Raw genomic sequence first — 23,970 nt, 5'->3', positions numbered from 1 at the left:
TAACTGTTTTCAGATATTGGAATTGGACCACAGATGGAGCAGGACTGCCATTCCTTAGAAAAGGAAAAGAAACTTGAAGATAATTCAACTTTCTGCCTAGAGATAATTTCCATACGGCAGTGAAGGGAAAGGAAATCCAAACTGTACCTGGTAATGTAGATGAGTTGAAGACAGAGGTTGGAGTTCAAGATCAAAGTGACTAGAATTTGCAGAGCAGAGTGCCAGACAAAAAGAAGCTGCACAGGGCAAGAGATGCAGAAATCTCCATAACATTCCCTTTGAGGGTCTTGCTGAGTATCAACCTGTGCATGCATCAGGCAAAATGCCTTGAGGTAGGGCAAAGAAAAACTGCTGGAAAAGGAACAATTACTGGGAAGTTGTAAGCCAAAAAATTTCCCAGATCTCTGGGCTAGTAATCATTTGAGTTAACATCCAGAGTAGCAAGACCTAGTTGAGTACATGGGGCATTTAACAGCAATCTAAGAAAGGTCATATATTAATAGTAAGATTAGACTAGTCTTACAGTAAAGGCTCCTCCAGATCCAGTTTGAAATGCTTAACAATAAGCCTCAAAAGAATCAAGATGATCTGAAATTAACTGCCTCTGAGGACAATATCCAACAGTCCTTAAAAGATTATAGTAAACTCCAGCACTCAAAAATGTAAAACCTACAATGTTAGGCTCCTAATAAAAAAGTACTACAATGCTAAGAAACATGATAATGTCTTATAGCAATTAAATAAGTTAAATTCATAATTAAGAACCTTCCCACAAAGAAAACTCCAGGCCCAGGTGGCTCCACTGATGAAATTCTATCATTTATAGAAGAACTGATACTTGTTCTTCACAAACTCTTACAGAAAATATAAGGTTATGTATAAATATAAAAACCATACAAATATGTTATGAGGAAACTACAAAAGTCACCTATAAAGATAAATGCAAAAATAATTAACAATATTTTAACAAGTGGGATGTAGCATAACATAAAACTGATGGTATATCATGACAAGTAGGATTTATCCCAGGAATGCAATACTGACTTAACATTCAAAAAAGGAATTGATAGATCACCATATTATCAGAATACAAGGGAAAATGATATAATCATGTCAAAAGATGCAAAAAAAAAAGCATTTGACAAAACTCAAAACCTGTTCATAATACAAATTCTCAGAAAACGAAATAAAAGAAAATTTTCTCAACTTGATAAAAGGCATCTACGAAAAATATATGACTAACATCTACAAAATGATAATGACTGAATGTTCTCCCCTAAGATCTGGAAGAAGGCAAGGATGTCCACTGTCACATGTTTTATTCAACATTGTAAAGAACGTCCTAGACAATGCAATAAGGCAAGAAAAAAAGTCACACCGGTTGGAAGGGAAAAGTAAAACTCTTTTTTTCTTGGGCAATATAACTGTACATGTTAAAAAATCTTTAAAAAATCAATATTAAAGTTACCAGAACTAATAAGTCAATACAGCAAAGTCACAGGATACTAGGTTAATAAATAAAAATAAGTGTAAGACTAGTATACTAAATATTACAAAATATAGCTGATACAAATTAAAGAAGACCTAAATAAGTGAAGAGAGATACCATGTTCATGGATTGGAAGACTCTCTTTTATGAAGATATCAGTTCTTCCAAAACCAATCAGTGAAATTCCAATCAAAATATCTTTTTTTTGGTAGAAATTGGCAAGCTGATTCTGAAATTTACACAGAAATGTAAATGAGAGTGTAGCCAAAATAATCTTGAAAAAGAAAGTCAGAAGTTTGAGAACTTACGTTGCCTGAATTCAATACACATTATAAAGCTATAATAACCAGTTTTATATACACTTAGGGGAAAAAAATGACCTCTACCTCAGACTACACATAAAAAGTAACTTTAACTGGGTCATAAACCAAAATGTAAAAGCTCAAACTGTAAAACTTCTAGAAGAAAACAGGAAAAAAATGGGGTAAACAAAGATTTCTTAGGACACACAAAAAAAGTGTCCCATAAAAAAAAAAGATAAGTAACTTCTGCACTTTGATGAACACAGTTAAGGAAATGAAAAGACAAGTTACAGATTTGGAGAAAATATTTGTCATACATATTTCTGATAAACAACTTGAATCCAGAAAACTTAAACAACTCTTAAAACTAAATGATAATAGCACAAACATACCAAATAAAAACTGGGAAAGATATTTCATCACGAAAAACATAGGAATGGACAATAAGCACATGAAAAAAATACTCAACATTATTAGTCACCAGGGAAATGCAAATTAAAATCACAATACCACTGTTTGCTCACAAGAGCGGCTAATATTTAAAAGACTGACAACAGCAATTGTTGGTAGGAATGTGAAACAACTGAAACACTTAAACATTGATTGTGTGACTGTAAAATGGTATGAACACTATGGAAAACAGTTGGCATTTTCTCATAAAGTTAAAGAAATTTGCCATATGATACAGCAATTCTACTCCCAGGTATATATTCACAAGAAGTAAAAACAAAGTCCACACAAAAACTTGTACATGAATATTCATAACAACTTTTTTATAACAGTCAAAAACTGGAAACAATCTAAATGTCAAACATCGTGTGAATGGATATACATTTTGTAGTATGAAATATTCCACTGTACAGAATATCACTGAACAATAATGAAGAGCCAACTACTGACAGATAACAACAATGTGGGTAAATGCAAAAAAACATTACACTAAACAAGGGAAGTCATACTCAAAAAAATTACACTCACGATTCTATTTAGGATATGACTAGAACTGGAAAATTTAATCTGTAATGACTGAAAGCAGATCAACGGTTGCCTGGGGTTGGGGTCAGAGACTGAGTAAAACGAGGCATTAAGGAACATTTTAGGGTGATGGATGTTTTAAGTCTCGATTGTGGTTACACAGTATATATTGGTCAAAACTCAAACTACACACTTACAATGAGGGCAGTTTATTGTATGTAAATTATGGTTTCATGAGATATTTGTGTGTAAAATTTTTTATGATGTGAAATAGGGAGAAAAACACAATTGCATATTATTTTAAAAATAACAAGTGTTAAACACTTCTGCTGAGTTCATCACAGGCAAAACGGTATCTTTAACTTTGACGGGCTTCAACAAGAAGCATTCAACAAGTAATATCCAATCACTTTTTTTACTCTCTTTTTTTCACTCCTGCTATATATATATTGCACATGAGTAATGCTTAAAAATAAAGAATTAAGTAAAGTTTAATATCATTACAGAACCAAGAATTTAGAAGTCAAGCATATTCTTACATTTCAATTCTTTCTCTCAGAGACCAAAATATTGATCGTCTTTCTCTAAAGCTAGAAATTTTAAAAAAGGAAGAATGGCAAAAAATAACATGCTATCTTCTGACAGAATAAAAAATGTTAATTTAATTCCCTTCTCCTAAACTTTTTCATTTATATATGACTTATCTTCAAATGAAGACACCAGAAACCAGTATCTTACAGTATTCCTCAACTACATTTTCCTTGCTATATATAGACTTATTAAAACAATATTGTTACTCACTTCAATTGTCTTGGCCAGTAACTGTGTGTGAGGAAAATTATACTTGTATACTTCATTAGCGACAGTGTTTATATCAATGGCAGCCACCACTTGTGCAGGTATACAGCTTTCTGTAATGATAAGTGGAATAACTTAAAAGGTAAAGTCCTTAACAACAATTTGTCCATCATAGAGAGAAGCCAAAATAACAGAATTTTGTAGTACATTTCCTCACTTCCTCAATTATCTGGCAAGATCTCAGGTTGTCAGTGGACAACAAAGCCAGGAGGAGCTAGGCGCAAAGGAGAATATTTATGTACATCTGGTTCATCTCTCTCAACAGCATTCTCATGCTAAAAATAAGATTTAAATATTTTAGTCATTATCTCTTATATTTGCTTTCCTTCCTCCATTAAGAGACACATTTATGAGTCAAATGGAAAGTTTTCCTAAATTAAAACAAACCAAAAACAGAAAAGTGAAGTACAGTAAGTCCCCTACATACCAGCGAGTTCCGTTCTGAGAGCAAGTTCATAAGTCCAATTTGTTCGTAAGTCCAGCAAAGTTAGCCTAAGTACCCAACTAACACAATCGGCTATACAGTACTGTACTGTAATAGGTACTGTACTGTAATACTTTTCACACAAATAATACATAACAAACAAATGCAAAAAATAAAGAAAACATTTTTAATCTTACAGTACAGTTTCCATTGTTGTCGCTTGGTGCTTCATGGCAGTACCAGCTACATCACTGCTGCTTTTACACTTGCTTCAGGACATCCTCAGCTTGAAATAAAGATACTGTACTACTGTACCCTATACAGTACTGTAAAGTACACATAAGCAGAACCACTTGTAGAGGATGCATGCATGTGACAATGTACGCCAGACACGTGAACTAACTTACGTGATTCGACATGAGAACACAAGTTCACATCTTTGAAAGTTCGCAACTTGAAGGTTAGTATGTAGGGGACTTACTATATATTCTTAAAAGCCACATCACTTGGAAATTTATAAATAAATTAACTAACATTTGTTCCTCAGCTTCTACCATTAATACAATGCTGCTTCCCAATACCACTGAAAATGCTTTTAGGTAAGTTTTGGTAAGTTTCAGGTAAATTTGTTATGTTTTGTTTTTAAATAGCTTTATTGACATGCAACTCACATATCACAAAATTCACCTGTTGAAAGTTTAGGTAAGTTTTTAAAGGAGATGAAAAATTAATTGGTGTCCAAATGAAAAAAGCTCACAGACTAAAAACTAAAAATGTTGACAGAGATAAGGTGAGAAGAGCAAGAGAAATAATTACAAGGGCATGTCTTCCTTCACTGCCCATCTGTCTTGCTGCTAAAGAAAGGTATTTTTTCATAATGCTTTCAGATTCAGAGAATTTTGTCGTAGTTTTTAAATGGCAGTCAAAATTTCAACCATGTAAACGTAGCTGCTGTTACATTTTGCAATTATCACCCTCTTTGCACTTCTTCCCCAAACACACACAAACCCAATTATGTGTAAACCCTGTCCCAAATCAGTAGAAAATGTGAAGAGTTTTTAAAATAAAAGTATTTGAGACATCTTAGGAAAATCATCAGAGAAAATGTTACAAAATTACATAGTAGCTCCAAAGAACTATTTCTTTAATAACCATTTCTGTTCATAGTTAAATTAGGCAGCCCAAATATCAAAAAATGAAAAAGAAAAATACTAGGATGTGAGGAGCTAGGCTTCATGCAGCAGGCACCTGGAAATAAAACCCAGATCACAGAAGATGGGGCAAGGAGGGAAGCTCACACACATTCAGGAAACAATCACAACCCACACTGAGGCCTACAGAAGATAATGCCAGAGAGAAAACAGGGGATGAATGTGTCTAAGTAAATACTTACTACATGTATACTACTAGGCTCAAGACCCTGGGCTAGGACCAGTTATCTTCTAGGTACCCTGCTGCCCTGTATGTAGGTCACTGGAACTTCAAGGTCCAGTTAGTAATATCATAGGCAGCTGCCTCTAAGTGAGTTTAAATTCAACAACTAGTTTACTTGCCTTTGTATAAAGTCAATTTAAGTTCTAAATTATATCTCTGTCCAAGGCATCAGAGAGATCTTGAGACATAAATCAAGGTTTCTAAACAAACTAACAAAAATTAGTATATAAGGATCAATTTGCAAAATCACAAACCTTATAATCCAGGTCAAGAACTATACAACTACTAATCATTTTAAGAGAGCTCAGAATTAAATAACTTCACTGAACTACTCTACTGTTTTGCTAAATAAGATATGCTGTAATTAGCATGATGCTTGTCTTTCTGTTATATATACAGCAAGCTGGGATTGCCTGGAGTTAGTTGATATGATTTTTCTCCTTTTTCAGGTTGACTGAAAATCCACAGTGATGTGCCAAATCTCTACCATAATCAATAATTAATTTTATGTTCTTGTATTAAGTGCCTGGAAGACATAAAACCTGATAAAACTCAACTGCCAAATGAGTGTTTATGTGGTGATGAAAGAACTGATGAACCGAAAATTCTTTCTCAGGAAACAATAGATTTTTAAAGTCAATAAACAAGTGCACTGTTTGCACATATTTTAGACTGTTATAAAATAGAATCTATTGCATGACCTAAAAAGTTATTTCCATGATGAAAAATAAACATACTAAGACCTGACTGACACTAATTCAACCTGCCTTTTCAAAACAGATTGTTCTGGGGTATGAGTGTGTAACCAAGGAAAAAGTTGAACTTATAAATAACACTCTTAAAATCAAGCCTTTCAATTCTATCAAAGTCTTAAATTGAGCTCCAAAGACAAGTTGTTTTAATATTTCTTACTGTACACTTTAAATCTATAGCCTCCAAAAATCTTTGTTAAGCTGCATACACAGATTTTGAAAATGTTTAACTAAAAATAACCAAACAAATATAATTCAACAGAGTTTTGCCTAAGTGAGCGCCATCACTTAACTGATCCAGGAGTAGTAATTCTCAAAGGGGAGAGAATTGGGGAAATGGGATCCATAGGATCTTCTGGGGAAGTAGAAGGAGAGGATGGGTTTTCAGCTCTTTGATCTATTGCTTTATCTGGATTTTATTCATGGTGTTTCAGTTATTATTCTGGACTGCATATTTATCAACAAGAAGCATAGGTACTAAGACATTCCAGTTAGAGAAATGCAACACTGGGGGCTTCCCTGGTGGCACAGTGGTTGAGAATCTGCCTGCCAATGCAGGGGGCACAGGTTCGAGCCCTGGTCTGGGAAGATCCCACATGCCGTGGAGCAACTAGGCCCGTGAGTCACAACTACTGAGTCTGCGCATCTGGAGCCTGTGCTCCACAACAAGAGAGGCTGTGAGAGTGAGACACCCGCACACCGCGATGAAGAGTGGCCCCAGCATGCCGCAACTAGAGAAAGCCCTCGCACAGAAACGAAGACCCAACACAGCCATAAATAAATAAATAAATAAATAAATTTTTAAAAAACAAAAAAGAAATGCAACATAAATGATTTTAAAGGATTTTCAGATTAGATCTACAAGGAAACGTTAAGGGGTATCACACTCCCATTTATATGAGACCTAAACTAAAAACCAGCAGATTTAATTATGTCAAGAGAGACCTCTAGGTGAAATGTTAGAAATGTCACGGAAAATGAAGATTGGTTCAAGATGGCGTAGTAGAAGAACGTGCGCTCACTTCCTCTTGCAAGAGCACTGGAATCACAACTAACAGCTGAGCAATCATCGACAGGAAGACACTGGAACTCACAAAAAAGATACCCCACATCCAAAGACAAAGGAGAAACTGCAGTGAGACGGTAGGAGGGGCGCAATCACAATAAAATCAAATCCCATAACTGCTGGGTGGGTGACTCACAAACTGGAGAACACTTATACCACAGAAGTCCACCCACTGGAGTGAAGGTTCTGAGCCCCACGTCAGGCTTCCCAACCTGGGGGTCCGGCAACGGGAGGAGCAATTCCCAGAGAATCAGACTTTGAAGGCTAGTGGGATTTGACTGCAGGACTTCAACAGGACTGGGGGAAACAGAGACTCCACTCTTGGAGGGCACACACAAAGTAATGTGTGCATCAGGATGCAGGGGGAAGAAGTAGTGACCCCATAGGAAACTAAACCAGACCTACCTGCTAGTGTTGGAGGGTCTCCTGCAGAGGCAGGGGTGGCTGTGGCTCACCGTGGGGACAAGGACACTGGCAGCCGAAGTTCTGGGAAGTACTCCTTGGTGTGAGACCCCCCAGAGTCCACCATTTGCCCTACTAAAGAGCCAGGTAGGCTCCAGTGCTGGGTCGCCTCATGACAAACAACCAACAGGGAGGGAACCCAGCTCCACCCAGCCCCACCCATCAACAGACAAGCATATTAAAGTTTTACTGAGCTCTGCCCACCAGAGCAACAGCCAGCTCTACCCACCACCAGTCCCTCCCATCAGGAAGCTTTCACAAGACTCTTAGATAGCCTCATCCACCAGAAGGCAGAGAGCAGAAGCAAGAAGAACTACAATTCTTCAGCCTGTGGAATGAAAACCACATTCACAGAAAGACAGACAAAATGAAAAGGCAGAGGGCTATGTACCAGATGAAGGAACAAGATAAAACCCCAGAAAAACAACTAAATGAAGTGGAGATAGGCAGCCTTCCAGAAAAAGAATTCAGAATAATGATAGTGAAGATGATCCAGGACCTCAGAAAAAGAATGGAGATAAAGATTGAGAAAATGCAAGAAATGTTTAACAAAGACCTAGAAGAATTAAAGAACAAACAGAGATGAACAATACAACAACTGAAATGAAAAATACACTGGAAGGGATCAATAGCAGAATAATTGAGGCAGGGACTTCCCTGGTGGCACAGTGGTTAAGAATCCACCTGCCGGGCTTCCCTGGTGGCGCAGTGGTTGAGAGTCCGCCTGCCGATGCAGGGGACACGGGTTTGTGCTCCGATCCCGGAAGATCCCACATGCCGCGGAGCGGCTGGGCCCGCGAGCCATGGCCGCGGAGCCTGTGCTCCGCAACAGGAGAGGCCACAGCAGTGAGAAACCCGCGTACAGAAAAAAAAAAAAAAAAAAAAAAAAAAAAAAAAAAAAAGAATCCACCTGCCAATGCAGGGGACACGGGTTTGAGCCCTGGTCCGGGAAGATCCCACATGCCACAGAGCAACTAAGCTCATGCGCCGCAACTACTGAGCCTGTGCTCTAGAGCCTGCAAGCCACAACTACTGAGCCCATGTGCCACGACTACCAAAGCCCGTGCACCTAGAGCCAATACTCTGCAACAAGAGAAGCCACCTCAATGAGAAGTCTGCGCACCGCAACGAAGAGTAGGTAGCCCCCGCTTGCCGCAACTAGAGAAAGCCCACGTGCAGCAAAAAAGACCCAACATACCAAAAAATAAATAAATAAATGTTAAAAAAAAAAAAAAAAAAAGAATAACTGAGGCAGAAGAACGGATAAGTGACCTGGAAGACAGACTGGTGGAATTCACTGCTACAGAACAGAACAAAGAAAAAAGAATGAAAAGAATTGAAGACAGCCTAAGAGACCTCTGGGACAACATTAAGCTCACCAACATTTGCATTATAGGGGTCCCAGAAGAAGAAGAGAGAGAAAAAGGACCCAAGAAAATATTTGAAGAGATTATAGTCGAAAACTTCCCTAACATGGGAAAGGAAATAGCCACCCACGTCCAGGAAGTGCAGAGTCCCAGGCACGATAAACCCAAGGAGAAACACCGAGACACATAGCAATCAAATTGACAAAAATTAAAGACAAAGAAAAATTATTGAAAGTAACAAAGGAAAAACGACAAATAACATACAGGGGAACTCCCATAAGGTTAACAGCTGATTTCTCAGCAGAAACTCTACAAGCCAGAAGGGACTGGCACGATATATTTAAAGTGATGGAAGGGAAGAACCTACAACCAAGATTACTCTACCTGGCAAGGATCTCATTCAGATTCCACGGAGAAACCAAAAGCTTTACAGACAAGCAAAAGCTAAGAGAATTCAGCACCACCAAACCAGCTTTACAGCAAATGCTAAAGGAACTTCTGTAAGTGGGGAAACACAAGGGGAGAAAAGGAACTACAAAAACAAACCCGAAACAATTAATAAAATGGTAATAGGAACATATATATTGATAATTACCTGAAATGTGAATGGATTAAATGTTCCAACCAAAAGACGCAGGTTCGCTGAATGGATACAAAAACAAAACCCGTATATATGCTGTCTACAAGAGACCCACTTCAGACCTAGGGACACATACAGACTGAAAGTGAGGGAATGGAAAAAGATATTCCATGCAAATGGAAAATAAAAGAAAGCTGGCGTAGCAATCCTCATATCAGATAAAATAGACTTTAAAATAAAGAATGTTATAAGAGGGGCTTCCCTGGTGGCGCAGTGGTTGGGAGTCTGCCTGTCGATGTGGGGGACATGGGTTCGTGCCCCGGTCCGGGAGGATCCCACGTGCCGCGGAGTGGCTGGGCCCGTGGGCCATGGCCGCTGAGCCTGCGCGTCCGGAGCCTGTGCTCCACAACGGGAGAGGCCGCAGCGGTGAGAGGCCCGCGTGCCGCAAAAAAAAAAAAAAAAAAAAAAAAAAAAAAAAAAAAAGAATGTTATAAGAAACAAGGAAGGACACTATATAATGATCAAGAGATCAATCCAAGAAGAAGATATAACAATTATAAATATATATGCACCCAACTTAGAAGCGCCTCAATACATAAGGCAAATGCTAATAGCCAAAAAAGAGGAAATCAACAGTAACACAATAATAGTGGAAGACTTTAACACCTCACTTACACCAATGGACAGATCATCCAGACAAAAAATTAATAAGGAAACACAAGCTTTAAATGACACAATAGACCAAATAGATTTAATTGATATTTATAGGACATTCCATCTAAAAACAGCAATATTACACTTTCTTCTCAAGTGCACACAGAACATTCTCCAGGATAGATCACCTCTTGGGTCACAAATCAAGCCTTGGTAAATTTAAGAAAATTGAAATCATATCATGCATCTTTTCCAATGACAATGCTATGAGATTAGAAATAAATTACAGGTGAAAAACGTAAAAAACACGAACACATGGAGACTAAACAATATGTTACTAAATAACCAAGAGATCACTAAGGAAATCAAAAAATACCTAGAGACACATGACAATGAAAACACGATGATCCAAAACCTATGGGATGCAGCAAAAGCAGTTCTACGAAGGAAGTTTATAGCAATACAATCCTACCTCAGTAAACAAGAAAAATCTCAAATAAAAAATCTAACCTGGGGCTTCCCTGGTGGCGCAGTGGTTGGGAGTCCGCCTGCCGATGCAGGGGACACGGGTTCGTGCCCCGGTCTGGGAAGATCCCACATGCCGCGGAGCGGCTGGGCCCGTGAGCCATGGCCACTGAGCCTGTGCTCCGGAGCCTGTGCTCCGCAAGGGGAGAGGCCACAACAGTGAGAGGCCCGCCTACCGCAAAAAAAAAAAAAAAAAAAAAAAAAAAATCTAACCTGGGCTTCCCTGGTGGCGCAGTGGTTGAGAGTCCGCCTGCCGATGCAGGGGACGCAGTTTTGTGCCCCGGTCTGGGAAGATCCCACATGCCACAGAGTGGCTGGGCCCGTGAGCCTTGGCCGCTGAGCCTGCGTGTCCAGAGCCTGTGCTCCGCAACGGGAGAGGCCACAACAGTGAGAGGTCTGCGTACAGCAAAAAAAAAAAAAAAAAAATCTAACCTTACACCTAAAGGAACTAGAGAAAGAAGAACAAACAAAACCCAAAGTTAGTAGAAGGAAAGAAATCATAAAGATCAGAGCAGAAATAAATGAAATAGAAACAAAGAAAACAATAGCAAAGATCAATAAAACTAAAAGTTGGTTCTTTGAGAAGGTAAACAAAATTGATAAACCTTTAGCCAGACTGATCAAGAAAAAGAGGGAGAGGACTCAAATCAATAAAATTAGAAATGAAAAAGGAGAAGTTACAAGAGACACCACAGAAATACAAAGCATCATAAGAGACTACTACAAGTGACTCTATGCCAATAAAATGGACAACGTGGAAGAAATGAACACATTCTTAGAAAGGTATAACCTTCCAAGACTGAACCAGGAAGAAACAAAATATGATCAGGCCGATCACAAGTAATGACATTGAAACTGTGATTAAAAATCTTCCAACAAATCAAAAGAAAGCTGGAGTAGCAATTCTTATATCAGACAAAATAGACTTTAAAATAAAGACTATTAGAAGAGACAAAGAAGGACACTACATAACGATAAAGGGATCAATCCAAGAAGAAGATATAACAATTGTAAATATTTATGCACCCAACATAGGAGCACCTCAATACATAAGGCAAATACTAACAGCCATAAAAGGGGAAATCGACAGTAACACAATCATAGTAGGGGACTTTAACACCCCACTTTCACCAATGGACAGATCATCCAAAATGAAAATAAATAAGGAAACACAAGCTTTAAATGATACATTAAACAAGATGGACTTAATTGATATTTATAGGACATTCCACCCAAAAACAACAGAATACACATTTTTCTCAAGTGCTCATGGAACATTCTCCAGGATAGATCATATCTTGGGTCACAAATCAAGCCTTGGTAAATTTAAGAAAATTGAAATTGTATCAAGTATCTTTTCCGACCACAATGCTATGAGACTAGACATCAATTACAGGAAAAGATCTGTAAAAAATACAAACACATGGAGGCTAAACAATACACTACTCAATAATGAAGTGATCACTGAAGAAATCAAAGAGGAAATTAAGAAATACTTAGAAACAAATGACAATGGAGACACGACGACCCAAAACCTATGGGACGCAGCAAAAGCAGTTCTAAGGGGGAAGTATATAGCAATACAATCCCACCTTAAGAAACAGGAAACATTTCGAGTAAACAACCTGACCCTGCACCTAAAGCAATTAGAGAAAGAAGAACAAAAAACCCCCAAAGTTAGCAGAAGGAAAGAAATCATAAAGATCAGATCAGAAATAAATGAAAAAGAAATGAAGGAAACGATAGCAAAGATCAATAAAACTAAAAGCTGGTTCTTTGAGAAGATAAACAAAATTGACAAACCATTAGCCAGACTCATCAAGAAAAGAAGGGAGAAGACTCAAATCAGTAGAATTAGAAATGAAAAAGGAGAAGTAACAACTGACACTGCAGAAATACAAAAGATCATGAGAGATTACTATAAGCAACTTTATGCCAATAAAATGGACAACCTGGAAGAAATGGACAAATTCTTAGAAATGCACAACCTACCAAGACTGACTCAGGAAGAAATAGAAAATATGAATAGACCAATCACAAGCACTGAAATTGAAACTGTGATTAAAAATCTTCCATCAAACAAAAGCCCAGGACCAGATGGCTTCACAGGCGAATTCTATCAAACATTTAGAGAAGAGCTAACACCCATCCTTCTCAAACTCTTCCAAACAATTTCAGAGGAAGGAACACTCCCAAACTCATTCTACGAGGCCACCATCACCTTGATACCAAAACCAGGCAAGGATGTCACAAAGAAAGAAAACTACAGGCCAATATCACTGATGAACATAGATGCAAAAATCCTCAACAAAATACTAGCAAACAGAATCCAACAGCACATTAAAAGGATCATACACCATGATCAAGTGGGGTTTATTCCAGGAATGCAAGGATTCTTCAATATACGCAAATCAATCAATGTGATACACCATATTAACAAGTTGAAGGAGAAAAACCATATGATCATCTCAATAGATGCAGAGAAAGCTTTCGACAAAATTCAACACCCATTTATGATAAAAACCCTGCAGAAAGTAGGCATAGAGGGAACTTTCCTCAACATAATAAAGGCCATATATGACAAACCCACAGCCAACATTGTCCTCAATGGTGAAAAACTGAAACCATTTCCACTAAGATCAGGAACAAGACAAGGCTGCCCACTCTCACCACTCTTATTCAACCTAGTTTTGGAAGTTTTAGCCACAGCAATCAGAGAAGAAAAGGAAATAAAAGGAATCCAAATTGGAAAAGAAGAAGTAAAGCTGTCACTGTTTGCAGATGACATGATACTATACATAGAGAATCCTAAAGGTGCTACCGAAAAACTACTAGAGCTAATCAATGAATTTGGTAAAGTAGCAGGATACAAAATTAATGCACAGAAATCTCTGGCATTCCTGTACACTAATGATGAAAAATCTGAAAATGAAATCAAGAAAACACTCCCATTTACCATTGCAACAAAAAGAATAAAATATCTAGGAATAAACCTACCTAAGGAGACAAAAGACCTGTATGCAGAAAATTATAAGACACTGATGAAAGAAATTAAAGATGATATAAATAGATGGAGAGATATACCATGCTCCTGGATTGGAAGAATCAATATTGTGAAAATGACTCTACTACCCAAAGCAATCTACAGATTCAATGCAATCCCTATCAAACTACCACTGGCATTTTTCACAGAAGTAGAACAAAAAATTTCAAAATTTGTTTGGAAAAACAAAAGACCCCGAATAGCCAAAGCAATCTTGAGAACGAAAAACGGAGCTGGAGGAATCAGGCTCCCTGACTTCAGACTATACTACAAAGCTACAGTAATTAAGACAGTGTGGTACTGGCATAAAAACAGAAAGATAGATCAGTGGATCAGGATAGAAAGCCCAGAGATAAACCCACGCACATATGGCCAACTTATCTTTGATAAAGGAGGCAGGAATGTACAGTGGAGAAAGGACAGCCTCTTCAATAAGTGGTGCTGGGAAAACTGGACAGGGACATGTAAAAGTATGAGATTAGATCATTCCCTAACACCATACACAAAAATAAGCTCAAAATGGATTAAAGACCTAAATGTAAGGCCAGAAACTATCAAACTCTTAGAGGAAAACATAGGTAGAACACTCTATGACATAAATCACAGCAAGATCCTTTTGGACCCACCTCCTAGAGAAATGGAAATAAAAACAATGATAAACAAATGGGACCTAATGAAACTTCAAAGCTTTTGCACAGCAAAGGAAACCATAAACAAGACCAAAAGACAACCCTCAGAATGGGAGAAAATATTTGCAAATGAAGCAACTGACAAAGGATTAATCTCCAAAATTTATAAACAGCTCATGCAGCTCAATAGCAAAAAAACAAACAACCCAATCCAAAAATGGGCAGAAGACTTAAATAGGCATTTCTCCAAAGAAGATATACAGACTGCCAACAAACACATGAAAGAATGCTCAACATCATTAATCATTAGAGAAATGCAAATCAAAACTACAATGAGATATCATCTCACACCAGTCAGAATGGCCATCAGCAAGAAATCTAGAAACAATAAATGCTGGAGAGGGTGTGGAGAAAAGGGAACACTCTTGCACTGCTGGTGGGAATGTGAATTGGTACAGCCACTATGGAGAACAGTATGGAGGTTCCTTAAAAAACTAAAAATAGAACTACCATATGACCCAGCAATCCCACTACTAGGCATATACCCTGAGAAAACCATAATTCAAAAAGAGACATGTACCAAAATGTTCATTGCAGCTCTATTCACAATAGCCCGGAGCTGGAAACAACCTAAGTGTCCATCATCGGATGAATGGATAAAGAAGATGTGGCACATATATACAATGGAATATTACTCAGCCATAAAAAGAAACGAAACTGAGCTATTTGTAATGAGGTGGATAGACCTAGAGTCTGTCATACAGAGTGAAGTAAGTCAGAAAGAGAAAGACAAATACCGTATGCTAACACATATATATGGAATTTAAAAAAAAAAAAAATGTCATGAAGAACCTAGGGGTAAAACGGGAATAAAGACACAGACCTACTTGAGAATGGACTTGAGGATATGGGGAAGGGGAAGGGTAAGCTGTGACAAAGGGAAAGAGAGGCATGGACATATATACACTACCAAACGTAAGGTAGATAGATAGTGGGAAGCAGCCGCAGAGCACAGGGAGATCAGCTCGGTGCTTTGTGACCGCCTGGAGGGGTGGGATGGGGAGGGTGGGAGGGAGGGAGATGCATGAGGGAGGGGATGTGGGAACAGATGTATATGTATGACTGATTCACTTTGTTATAAAGCAGAAACTAATAAAAAAAAAAAAATCTTCCAACAAACAAAAGTCCAGGAACAGATGGCTTCACAGGTGACTTCTATCAAACATTTAGAGAAAAGCTAACACCGGTCCTTCTCAAACTCTTCCAAAAAACTGCAGAGGAAGGAACACTCCCAAACTCATTCTATGAGGCCACCATCACCCTGATACCAAAACCAGACAAAGGTACTACAAAAAAAAGAAAATTACAGACCAATATCACTGATGAATATAGATGCAAAAATTCTCAACAACATACTAGCAAACAGAATCCAACAACACATTAAAAGGATCATACCCCATGATCAAGTGGGATTTATCCCAGGGATGCAAGGATTCTTCCATATATGCAAGTCAATCAATGTGATACGCCATATTAACAAATTGAAGAACAAAAACAATACAATCATCTCAATAGATGCAGAAAAAGCTTCTGACAAAATTCAACACACATTTATGATAAAAACTCTCTAGAAAGTGGGCATAGAGGGAACCTACCTCAACATAATAAAGGCCATATATGACAAACCCACAGCAAACACCATTCTCAATGGTGAAAAACTGAAAGCATTTCCTCTAAGATCAGGAACAAGACAAGGACATCCACTCTTGCCACTATTATTCAACATAGTTTTGGAAGTCCTAGCCATGGCAATCAGAGAAGAAAAAGAAATAAAAGGAATCTAAATTGGAAAAGAAGAAGTAAAACTGTCACCGTTTGCAGATGACATGATACTATACATAGAGAATCCTAAAGATGCTACCAGAAAACTACTAAAGCTAATCAATGAATTTGGTAAAGTTGCAGTATACAAAATTAATGCACAGAAATCTCTTGCATTCCTATACACTAACAATGAAAGATCAGAAAGAGAAATGAAGGAAACAATCCCATTCACCATTCCAACAAAAAGAATAAATTACCTAGGAATAAACTTACCTAAGGAGGTAAAAGACCTGTACTCAGAATACTGTAAGACACTGATGAAAGAAATCAAAGGTGATATAAACAGATGGAGAGATATACCATGTTCTTGGATTGGAAAAATCAATACTGTGCAAATGACTATACTACCCAAAGCAATCTACAGATCCAGTGCAATCCCTATCAAATTACCAATGGTGTTTTTTACAGAATTGGAACAAAAAAATTTTTAAATTTGTATGGAGACACAAAAGACCCTGAATAGCCAAAGCAATCTTAAGGGAAAAAAACAGAGGTGGAGGAATCAGACTTCCTGACTTCAGACTATACTACAAAGCTACAGTAATCAAGACAGTATAGTACTGGCACAAAAACAGAAATATAGATCAATAGAACAGGATAGAAAGCCCAGAGATAAACTCACACACCTATGGTCAACTAATCTATGACAAAGGAGGCAAGGATATACAATGGAGAAAAGACAGCCTCTTCAATAAGCGGTGCTGTGAAAACTGGACAGCTACATGTCAAAGAATGAAATTAGAACACTCCCTAACACTATACACAAAAATAAACTCAAAATGGATTAAATACCTAAATGTAAGACCGGACACTATAAACCTCTTAGAGGAAAACATAGGAAGAACACTCTTTGAAATAAATCACAGCAAGATCTTTTTTGACCCACCTCCTAGAGCAATGGAAATAAAAACAAAAATAAACAAATGGGACCTAATGAAACTTAAAAGCTTTTGCACAGCAAAGGAAACTATAAACAAGATGAAAAGACAACCTCAGAATGGGAAAAAATATTTGCAAACGAATCAATGGACAAAGGATTAACCTCCAAAATATATAAACAGTTCATGCAGCTTAATATTTTTTAAAAAATCAACCCAATCAAAAAATGGGCAGAAGACCTAAATAGACATTTCTCCAAAGACGACATACAGATGGCCAAGAGGCACATGAAAAGCTGCTCAACATCACTAATTATTAGAGAAATGAAAATCAAAACTACAATGAGGTATCAGCTCACACCAGTTAGAATGGGCATCATCAGAAGATCTACAAACAACAAATGCTGGAGAGGGTGTGGAGAAAAGGGAACCCTCTTGCACTGTTGGTGGGAATGTAAATTGATACAGTCACTGTGGAGAACAGTATGGAGGTTCCTTAAAAAACTAAAATAGAACTACCATATGACCCAGCAATCCCACTACTGGGCATATACCCAGAGAAAACCATAATTCAAAAAGACACATGGGGCCTCCCTGGTGGCGCAGTGGTTGAGAGTCCGCCTGCTGATGCAGGGGATACGGGTTCGTGCCCCGGTCTGGGAGGATCCCGTGTGCCGCGGAGCGGCTGGGCCCGTGAGCCATGGCCGCTGAGCCTGTGCGTCCGGAGCCTGTGCTCTGCAACGGGAGAGGCCACAACAGTGAGAGGCCCACGTACCGCAAAAAAAAAAAAAAAAAAAAAAAAAAAAAGACACATGCACCCCAACGTTCACTGCAGCACTATTTGCAATAGCCAGGTCATAGAAGCAACCTAAATGCCCATTGACAGACAAATGGATAAAGAAGATGTGATACATATATACAATGGAATATTAGTCAGCCATAAAAAGGAACGAAATTGGATCATTTGTAGAGACGTGGATGGACCTAGAGACTGTCATACAGAGTGAAGTCAGAAAGAGAAAAACAAATATCATATATTAACACATATATGTGGAATCTAGAAAAATGGTACAGAAGAACCAGTTTGCAAGGCAGAAATAGAGACAGATTTAGAGAACAAACATATGGACACCAAGGGGGAAAAGTGGGGGAGGGATGAATTGGGAGATTGGGATTGACATGTATACACTAATGTGCATAAAATAGATAATAAGAACCTGCTGTATAAAAAATAAAATAAATTTTTAAAAAAATAATAAAAGGGATAGAGAAAATACCAAAAAAATCCCAAAAAACAAAAAAGAAATGTCACTGAAAATACATGCATAATTCCTGCTCTTAAATATGTTTCTTATTAAAGTGAGCAAGAAACACACACACACACACGCACACACACACACCCCACATTTGAATAATGGTTATTTTCCTTCTTTTTCTGATCACACTTTCTGGAAAAGTTGAAGGGGAGAACATCTGGTTGGTAGTAGTAAAAAGGTACAAATTCACACTCTACCTGCCTTTCCTAACCAAATGAATCAAACAGTTTAATTGTTCATTGATAGCTAAGGTGGGGAAGAAAATCAATATTTTTAAATGTAAATATAAAATTAACTGGCCTACTTTGAAATAAGTAGCTTTTTTTTCTTCTTTTCCTTCTTTATTTTTTTTTGTGAACTGTATCTCATATAGGTGAGTAATTCTTGAATTACCTCATTATAATCACATCTGAAACATCTAATCAGATATGTTAACACTGACATCTAGTTGTGAAATGGAAGATCAGTTGAATACATCTAATGTCTATTTCTTTTCATTCAAAGTATTAGTTTAATTAAGAATGAAAGTATTAAGCAAAAACAGACATGCAAGGATTCTGAATTTAAAATAATTACCAAAGTATATTACTTGTTTCTTTTTAAAGATTCTTGCATTTCAAAAATCACAAAATCAGTTACATTTCTTTACACTAACAATGAAATATCAGAAAGGGAATGTAAAAAAACAGTCCCTTTTAAAATCACACACACACACACATACACACACATACACACACCAAAAAAGAAACAAAAACAAAAAATGAAAAACTTAGGAATAAACCTGACCAAGGAGGTGAAAGACTTATATGCTGAAAACTATAAAACATTAATAAAGGAGACTGAAGATGATACAAAGAAATGGAAAGATATCCCATGCTCTTGGATTGGAAGAATTCATATTGTTGAAATGGCCATACTACCCAAAGCAATCTACAGATTTAATGCAATCCCTATCAAATTACCCATGACATTTTTCACATAACTAGAACAAACAACCCTAAAATTTATATGGAACCAGAATTGCCAAAGCAATCCTGAAGAAAAAGAACAAAGCAAGAGGTATAACCCTCCCAGACTTCAGACAATACTATAAAGCTACGGTAATCAAAATGGCATGGTACTGGCACAAAAACAGACATATGGATCAACGGAACAGAATAGAGAGCCCAGAAATAAACCCACACACATATGGACAATTAATCTTCGACAAAGGAGTCAAGAATATAATACAATGGGGAAGTCTCTTCAATAAACAGTATTGGGAAAGTTGGACAGCCTCATGTAAATCAATAAAGTTAGAACACACCCTCACACCATACACAAAAATAAACTCAAAATGGCTTAAAGACTTAAACGTTAAGACATGACACCATAAAACTCCTAGAAGAGAACACAGGGAAAACATTCTCTGACATAAATCCTATCAATGTTTTCTTAGGTCAGTCTCCCAAGGCAACAGAAATAAAAGCAAAAATATACAAATGGGACCTAATGAAACTTACAAGCTTTTGCACAGCAAAGTAAACCATAAACAAAATGAACCTAAGACAACCTACAGAATGGGAGAAAATATGTGCAAATGATGCGACTGACAAGGGCTTAATTTCCAAAATATACAAACAGCTCATACAACTCAACAACAGCAACAACAACAACAATAAAACCAATCAAAAATGGGCAGAACTAAATAGACATTTCTCTAAAGAAGACATACAGATGGCCAACAGACACATGAAAAGATGCTCAACATCACTAATTATTAGAGAAATGCACATCAAAACTACAATGAGGGGCTTCCCTGGTGGCGCAGTGGTTGAGAGTCCGCCTGCCGATGCAGGGGACACGGGTTCGTGCCCCGGTCTGGGAAGATCCCACGTGCCGCGGAGCGGCTGGGCCCGTGAGCCATGGCCACTGAGCCTGTGCTCCGGAGCCTGTGCTCCGCAAGGGGAGAGGCCACAACAGTGAGAGGCCCGCCTACCGCAAAAAAAAAAAAAAAAAAAAAAAAAAAAACTACAATGAGGTGTCACCTCACACCAGTCAGAATGGCCATCATTAAAAAGTCTACAAATAATAAATGCTGGAGAGGGTGTGGAGAAAAGGGAACCCTCCTACAGTGTTGGTGGGAATGTAAGTTGGTGCAGCCACTATGGAAAACAGTATGAAGGGTCCTCAAAAAACTAAAAATAGAGTTGTCATATGATCCAGCAATCCCCCTCCTGGGCATATATCTAGACGAAACTATAACTTAAAAAGATACGTGCACCTGTGTGTTCACAGCAGCACTATTCAGAACACCCAAGATATGGAAACAATCTAAATGTCCATCGACAGATGACTGGATAAAGAACATGTGATACATATATACAATGGAATACTACTGAGCCATAAAAAAGAACAAAATAATGCCATTTGCAGCAACATGGATGGACATAGAGATTATCATACTAAACGAAGTAAGTATAAAGTATATGTATATGTATGCACATTAAGAAAAAAAGAAAATGTTGACAGGAGCTGTATCTTGATGGTAGAGGTGTGTGCCAGCAAACACTCGTAACTCAATGCATTATTTTATCCCACCAACACAATAGTCAAAAGAATAAAAAACAATAAGAATTAAACTACATTGACATAGTCTTTTAGAGATCAACAAGAATTATCATATGGCCCAAAATATAATGAGTTGAAAGCTACCTATTTAAATACTTAATAGAATTCAAGGGATAGAAATCTGTCTTCTCCATTTTTCTCATGACATTTAAGACCTTCACCTTCAGCTCTTAAATTAAGGGCACAACCATGTTTAAAAACACATTTATCTAAATAGACACATGTAATCCAGCCTATTACAGGTTTAAACAACAAAGACTATTTTACATAAATTTGCTGTGAGTAAATGAACATCTGTGAATGGTTCATCACTATAAAATGTTGAAACGTTTTTGGTGATGCTTTCTCCTAATTTAAAAGATGACAATTTCTGACATAGTCATTCTGACAAAGTCAATGAAAAAATGACGAGTGATATAAGCATCAGTACCCTGTACCTAGTTAGTTGTGAATGAAAAAAAAAAAAGACTTGTAAAAATATAATTATGTTATCAATCATAAAGATCCCTAAGATTAAACTAGAAACGTCTCTCCTGCCATTGAGCTCCTCTTTACTTTATAGTAAACCCTCCTTGAAAGCTTATACTGTATTTTTCAACATTAAAAACTTTATGAAGTTTTAAACCCTATCCTGAATTTCTGCTATAGGCACTTCTAAATGAAGAATTAAGTTTCACAATTCTGCACTAGCCCAGAAAGTACAGGCTGGTCCTAAGACCTCAAAGGAAAATGCACTTCAATTACTTCATTCCTCATTTTCCTCCTCCATACTCCTCCTGGCTAGTATATGCAAACCTTCTTCCACTAAGCCACACAGTAGTCAACAAATATTAGCTATCATTGTTTTTTTTTTAAATCAAGGCTGTCTCAGGCACACCCCACAGAGATCTTTTACTCAAAGTGTGTGTGTGTGTGCGCACACGTGTGCATCTGTTCACGTGTCCCGAGAAAGAGCGATTTAGAATATGGATATCTAACTAGTTAGCTCTTTCTCTGCCTGTGTTTGAGTTTTAGCCCCCCACCATTTCCAACTGTGTGACTTAGACAAGTTCCTTGACCTCCTTATGCCTCAGTGTCTTTACCTGTAAAACAGAGATAATAAAGTACCTACGTCACAGTCTTCTGAGGATTAAATTAATTAATACCTCTGAAGCTCTTACATCTGTGCTGGCCATATAGTAATCACTAAGTAAACATCTGCTATTATTATTATCAAAAGTAAGAATATCAAATGCTAAGAAAAACCAGGTGTGATAGGAATTCTCACTACAGATATGAACATCAATTGAGGATTCAGTGTTTTAGGAGTAGTTTGACAGTATGTATCCAAAGTGTTAAAAATTGCTTTGGACTTATCAATTTTATCTTTGGGCACATATCCTAAGATATGGCAGGCAGAATATTGACCCCTCAAAGATGTCCACATCCTAATCCCTGAAGTCTGGGAAATGTTACCTTACATGGCAATGGGGACTTTGCAGATATGACTAAGGATCTTATTAAAAAGAGGAGATTATCCTGGCTTAAGATGATAGGCCCAATGTAATCACAAGAAGGATGGAGGAGGGTTAGAGTCAGAGAAGGAGATGTGATGAGGGAAGCAGAGGTCAGAGAGAAAGATTCGAAGATGCTACACTTCTGGCTTTGAAGATGCAGGAAGGGGTCATAAGCCACCTGTAGGGTGACCTAAAGACACTGGAGAAGGCCAGGAAACAGATTCTCTCCTATGGCCTCCAGAAGGAACCAGCCCTGGCGACACCTTGATTTTAAGACATCTGACCTCCAGAACTGTAAGATAATATATTTGTGTTGCTTTAAGCCACTAAGTGTATGGTAAATTGTTATAGCAGCAATAGAAAACTAATATATAAGGCAATACAGAGATGTAGAGAAAAGATTCACATAAAGTATAAATGTTATTTTATTTATAATAGTGAAAATTACAAGCAACCTAATTGTGGAAATTCCATAAAATGGAATGTCACACAACCATTAAAAACCAAGTTTACAAAAATACATTTAATGGCAAGGGAAAATTCAAGATATTCTAAGTGAGAAAAGAAAGCTATAATTTAATGTTCCTGGACACATGCAGAATGCAGATTGAAAACATATCATCTAAATCCTCAGCAGGGTTTATCCCTGCATGAACATCACATATGATTTTTATTTTTAAATTTTCTTCTTCATTTGTGTAGCATCAGTACTTGCGCAGACCGTAATCTCTGGAGGAAAGAATACGGCATGTCTATATGTATCCCCATCACACAGCACAGTAACCGACACAGAAACCAGTCAATAATTATGTCCTGAATGAATAAATGAGTATGTTTTCAGTATTTCCCAATGTTTAATAAATGTATTATAGATACAGTTAAACATAAAAAGAGCACTAAATTTAAAAATGATTTTTTGGGCTTCCCTGGTGGCACGGTGGTTGAGAGTCCACCTGCCAATGCAGGGGCCACGGGTTCGTGCCCCGGTCCGGGAGGATCCCACATGCTGCGGAGCGGCTGGGCCCGTGAGCCATGGCTGCTTAGCCTGTGTGTCCGGAGCCTGTGCTCCGCAATGGGAGAGGCCGCAGCGGTGAGAGGCCCACATACCGCCAAAAACAAAAACAAAAAAAAATGATTTTTTTGGGGGGGGGCCATACCATGTGGCATGTGGGATCTTAGTTCCCCTACCAGGGGTCGAACCCGTGCCCCCTCCATTGGGAGCCCAG

At 37.7% G+C, this 23,970-nt stretch overlaps 1 protein-coding gene across 4 annotated transcripts in view; it reads right to left on the bottom strand.

Moving 5' to 3' along the window:
- The window catches only part of TRDMT1 (tRNA aspartic acid methyltransferase 1), a gene marked incomplete at both ends in the record, with an annotated part of 64,308 nt that overhangs the window by 23,588 nt on the left and 16,750 nt on the right, over nucleotides 1–23,970 (bottom strand). For all 4 annotated transcript variants that reach the window (XM_079700212.1, XM_079700214.1, XM_079700215.1 and 1 more), the window contains one exon: nucleotides 3,568–3,677. In XM_079700212.1, the coding sequence (XP_079556338.1) occupies nucleotides 3,568–3,677 (110 nt within the window). The remainder of the gene's footprint in view (nucleotides 1–3,567; nucleotides 3,678–23,970) is intronic.

This window comes from Hyperoodon ampullatus (genome assembly GCF_949752795.1).
Source record: "Hyperoodon ampullatus genome assembly, chromosome: 3".
Classification (NCBI taxonomy): Eukaryota; Metazoa; Chordata; class Mammalia; order Artiodactyla; family Ziphiidae; genus Hyperoodon; species Hyperoodon ampullatus.
The sequence above is the reverse complement of the archived record's forward strand: the minus strand, read 5'-3'. Positions and strand labels throughout refer to the sequence as shown.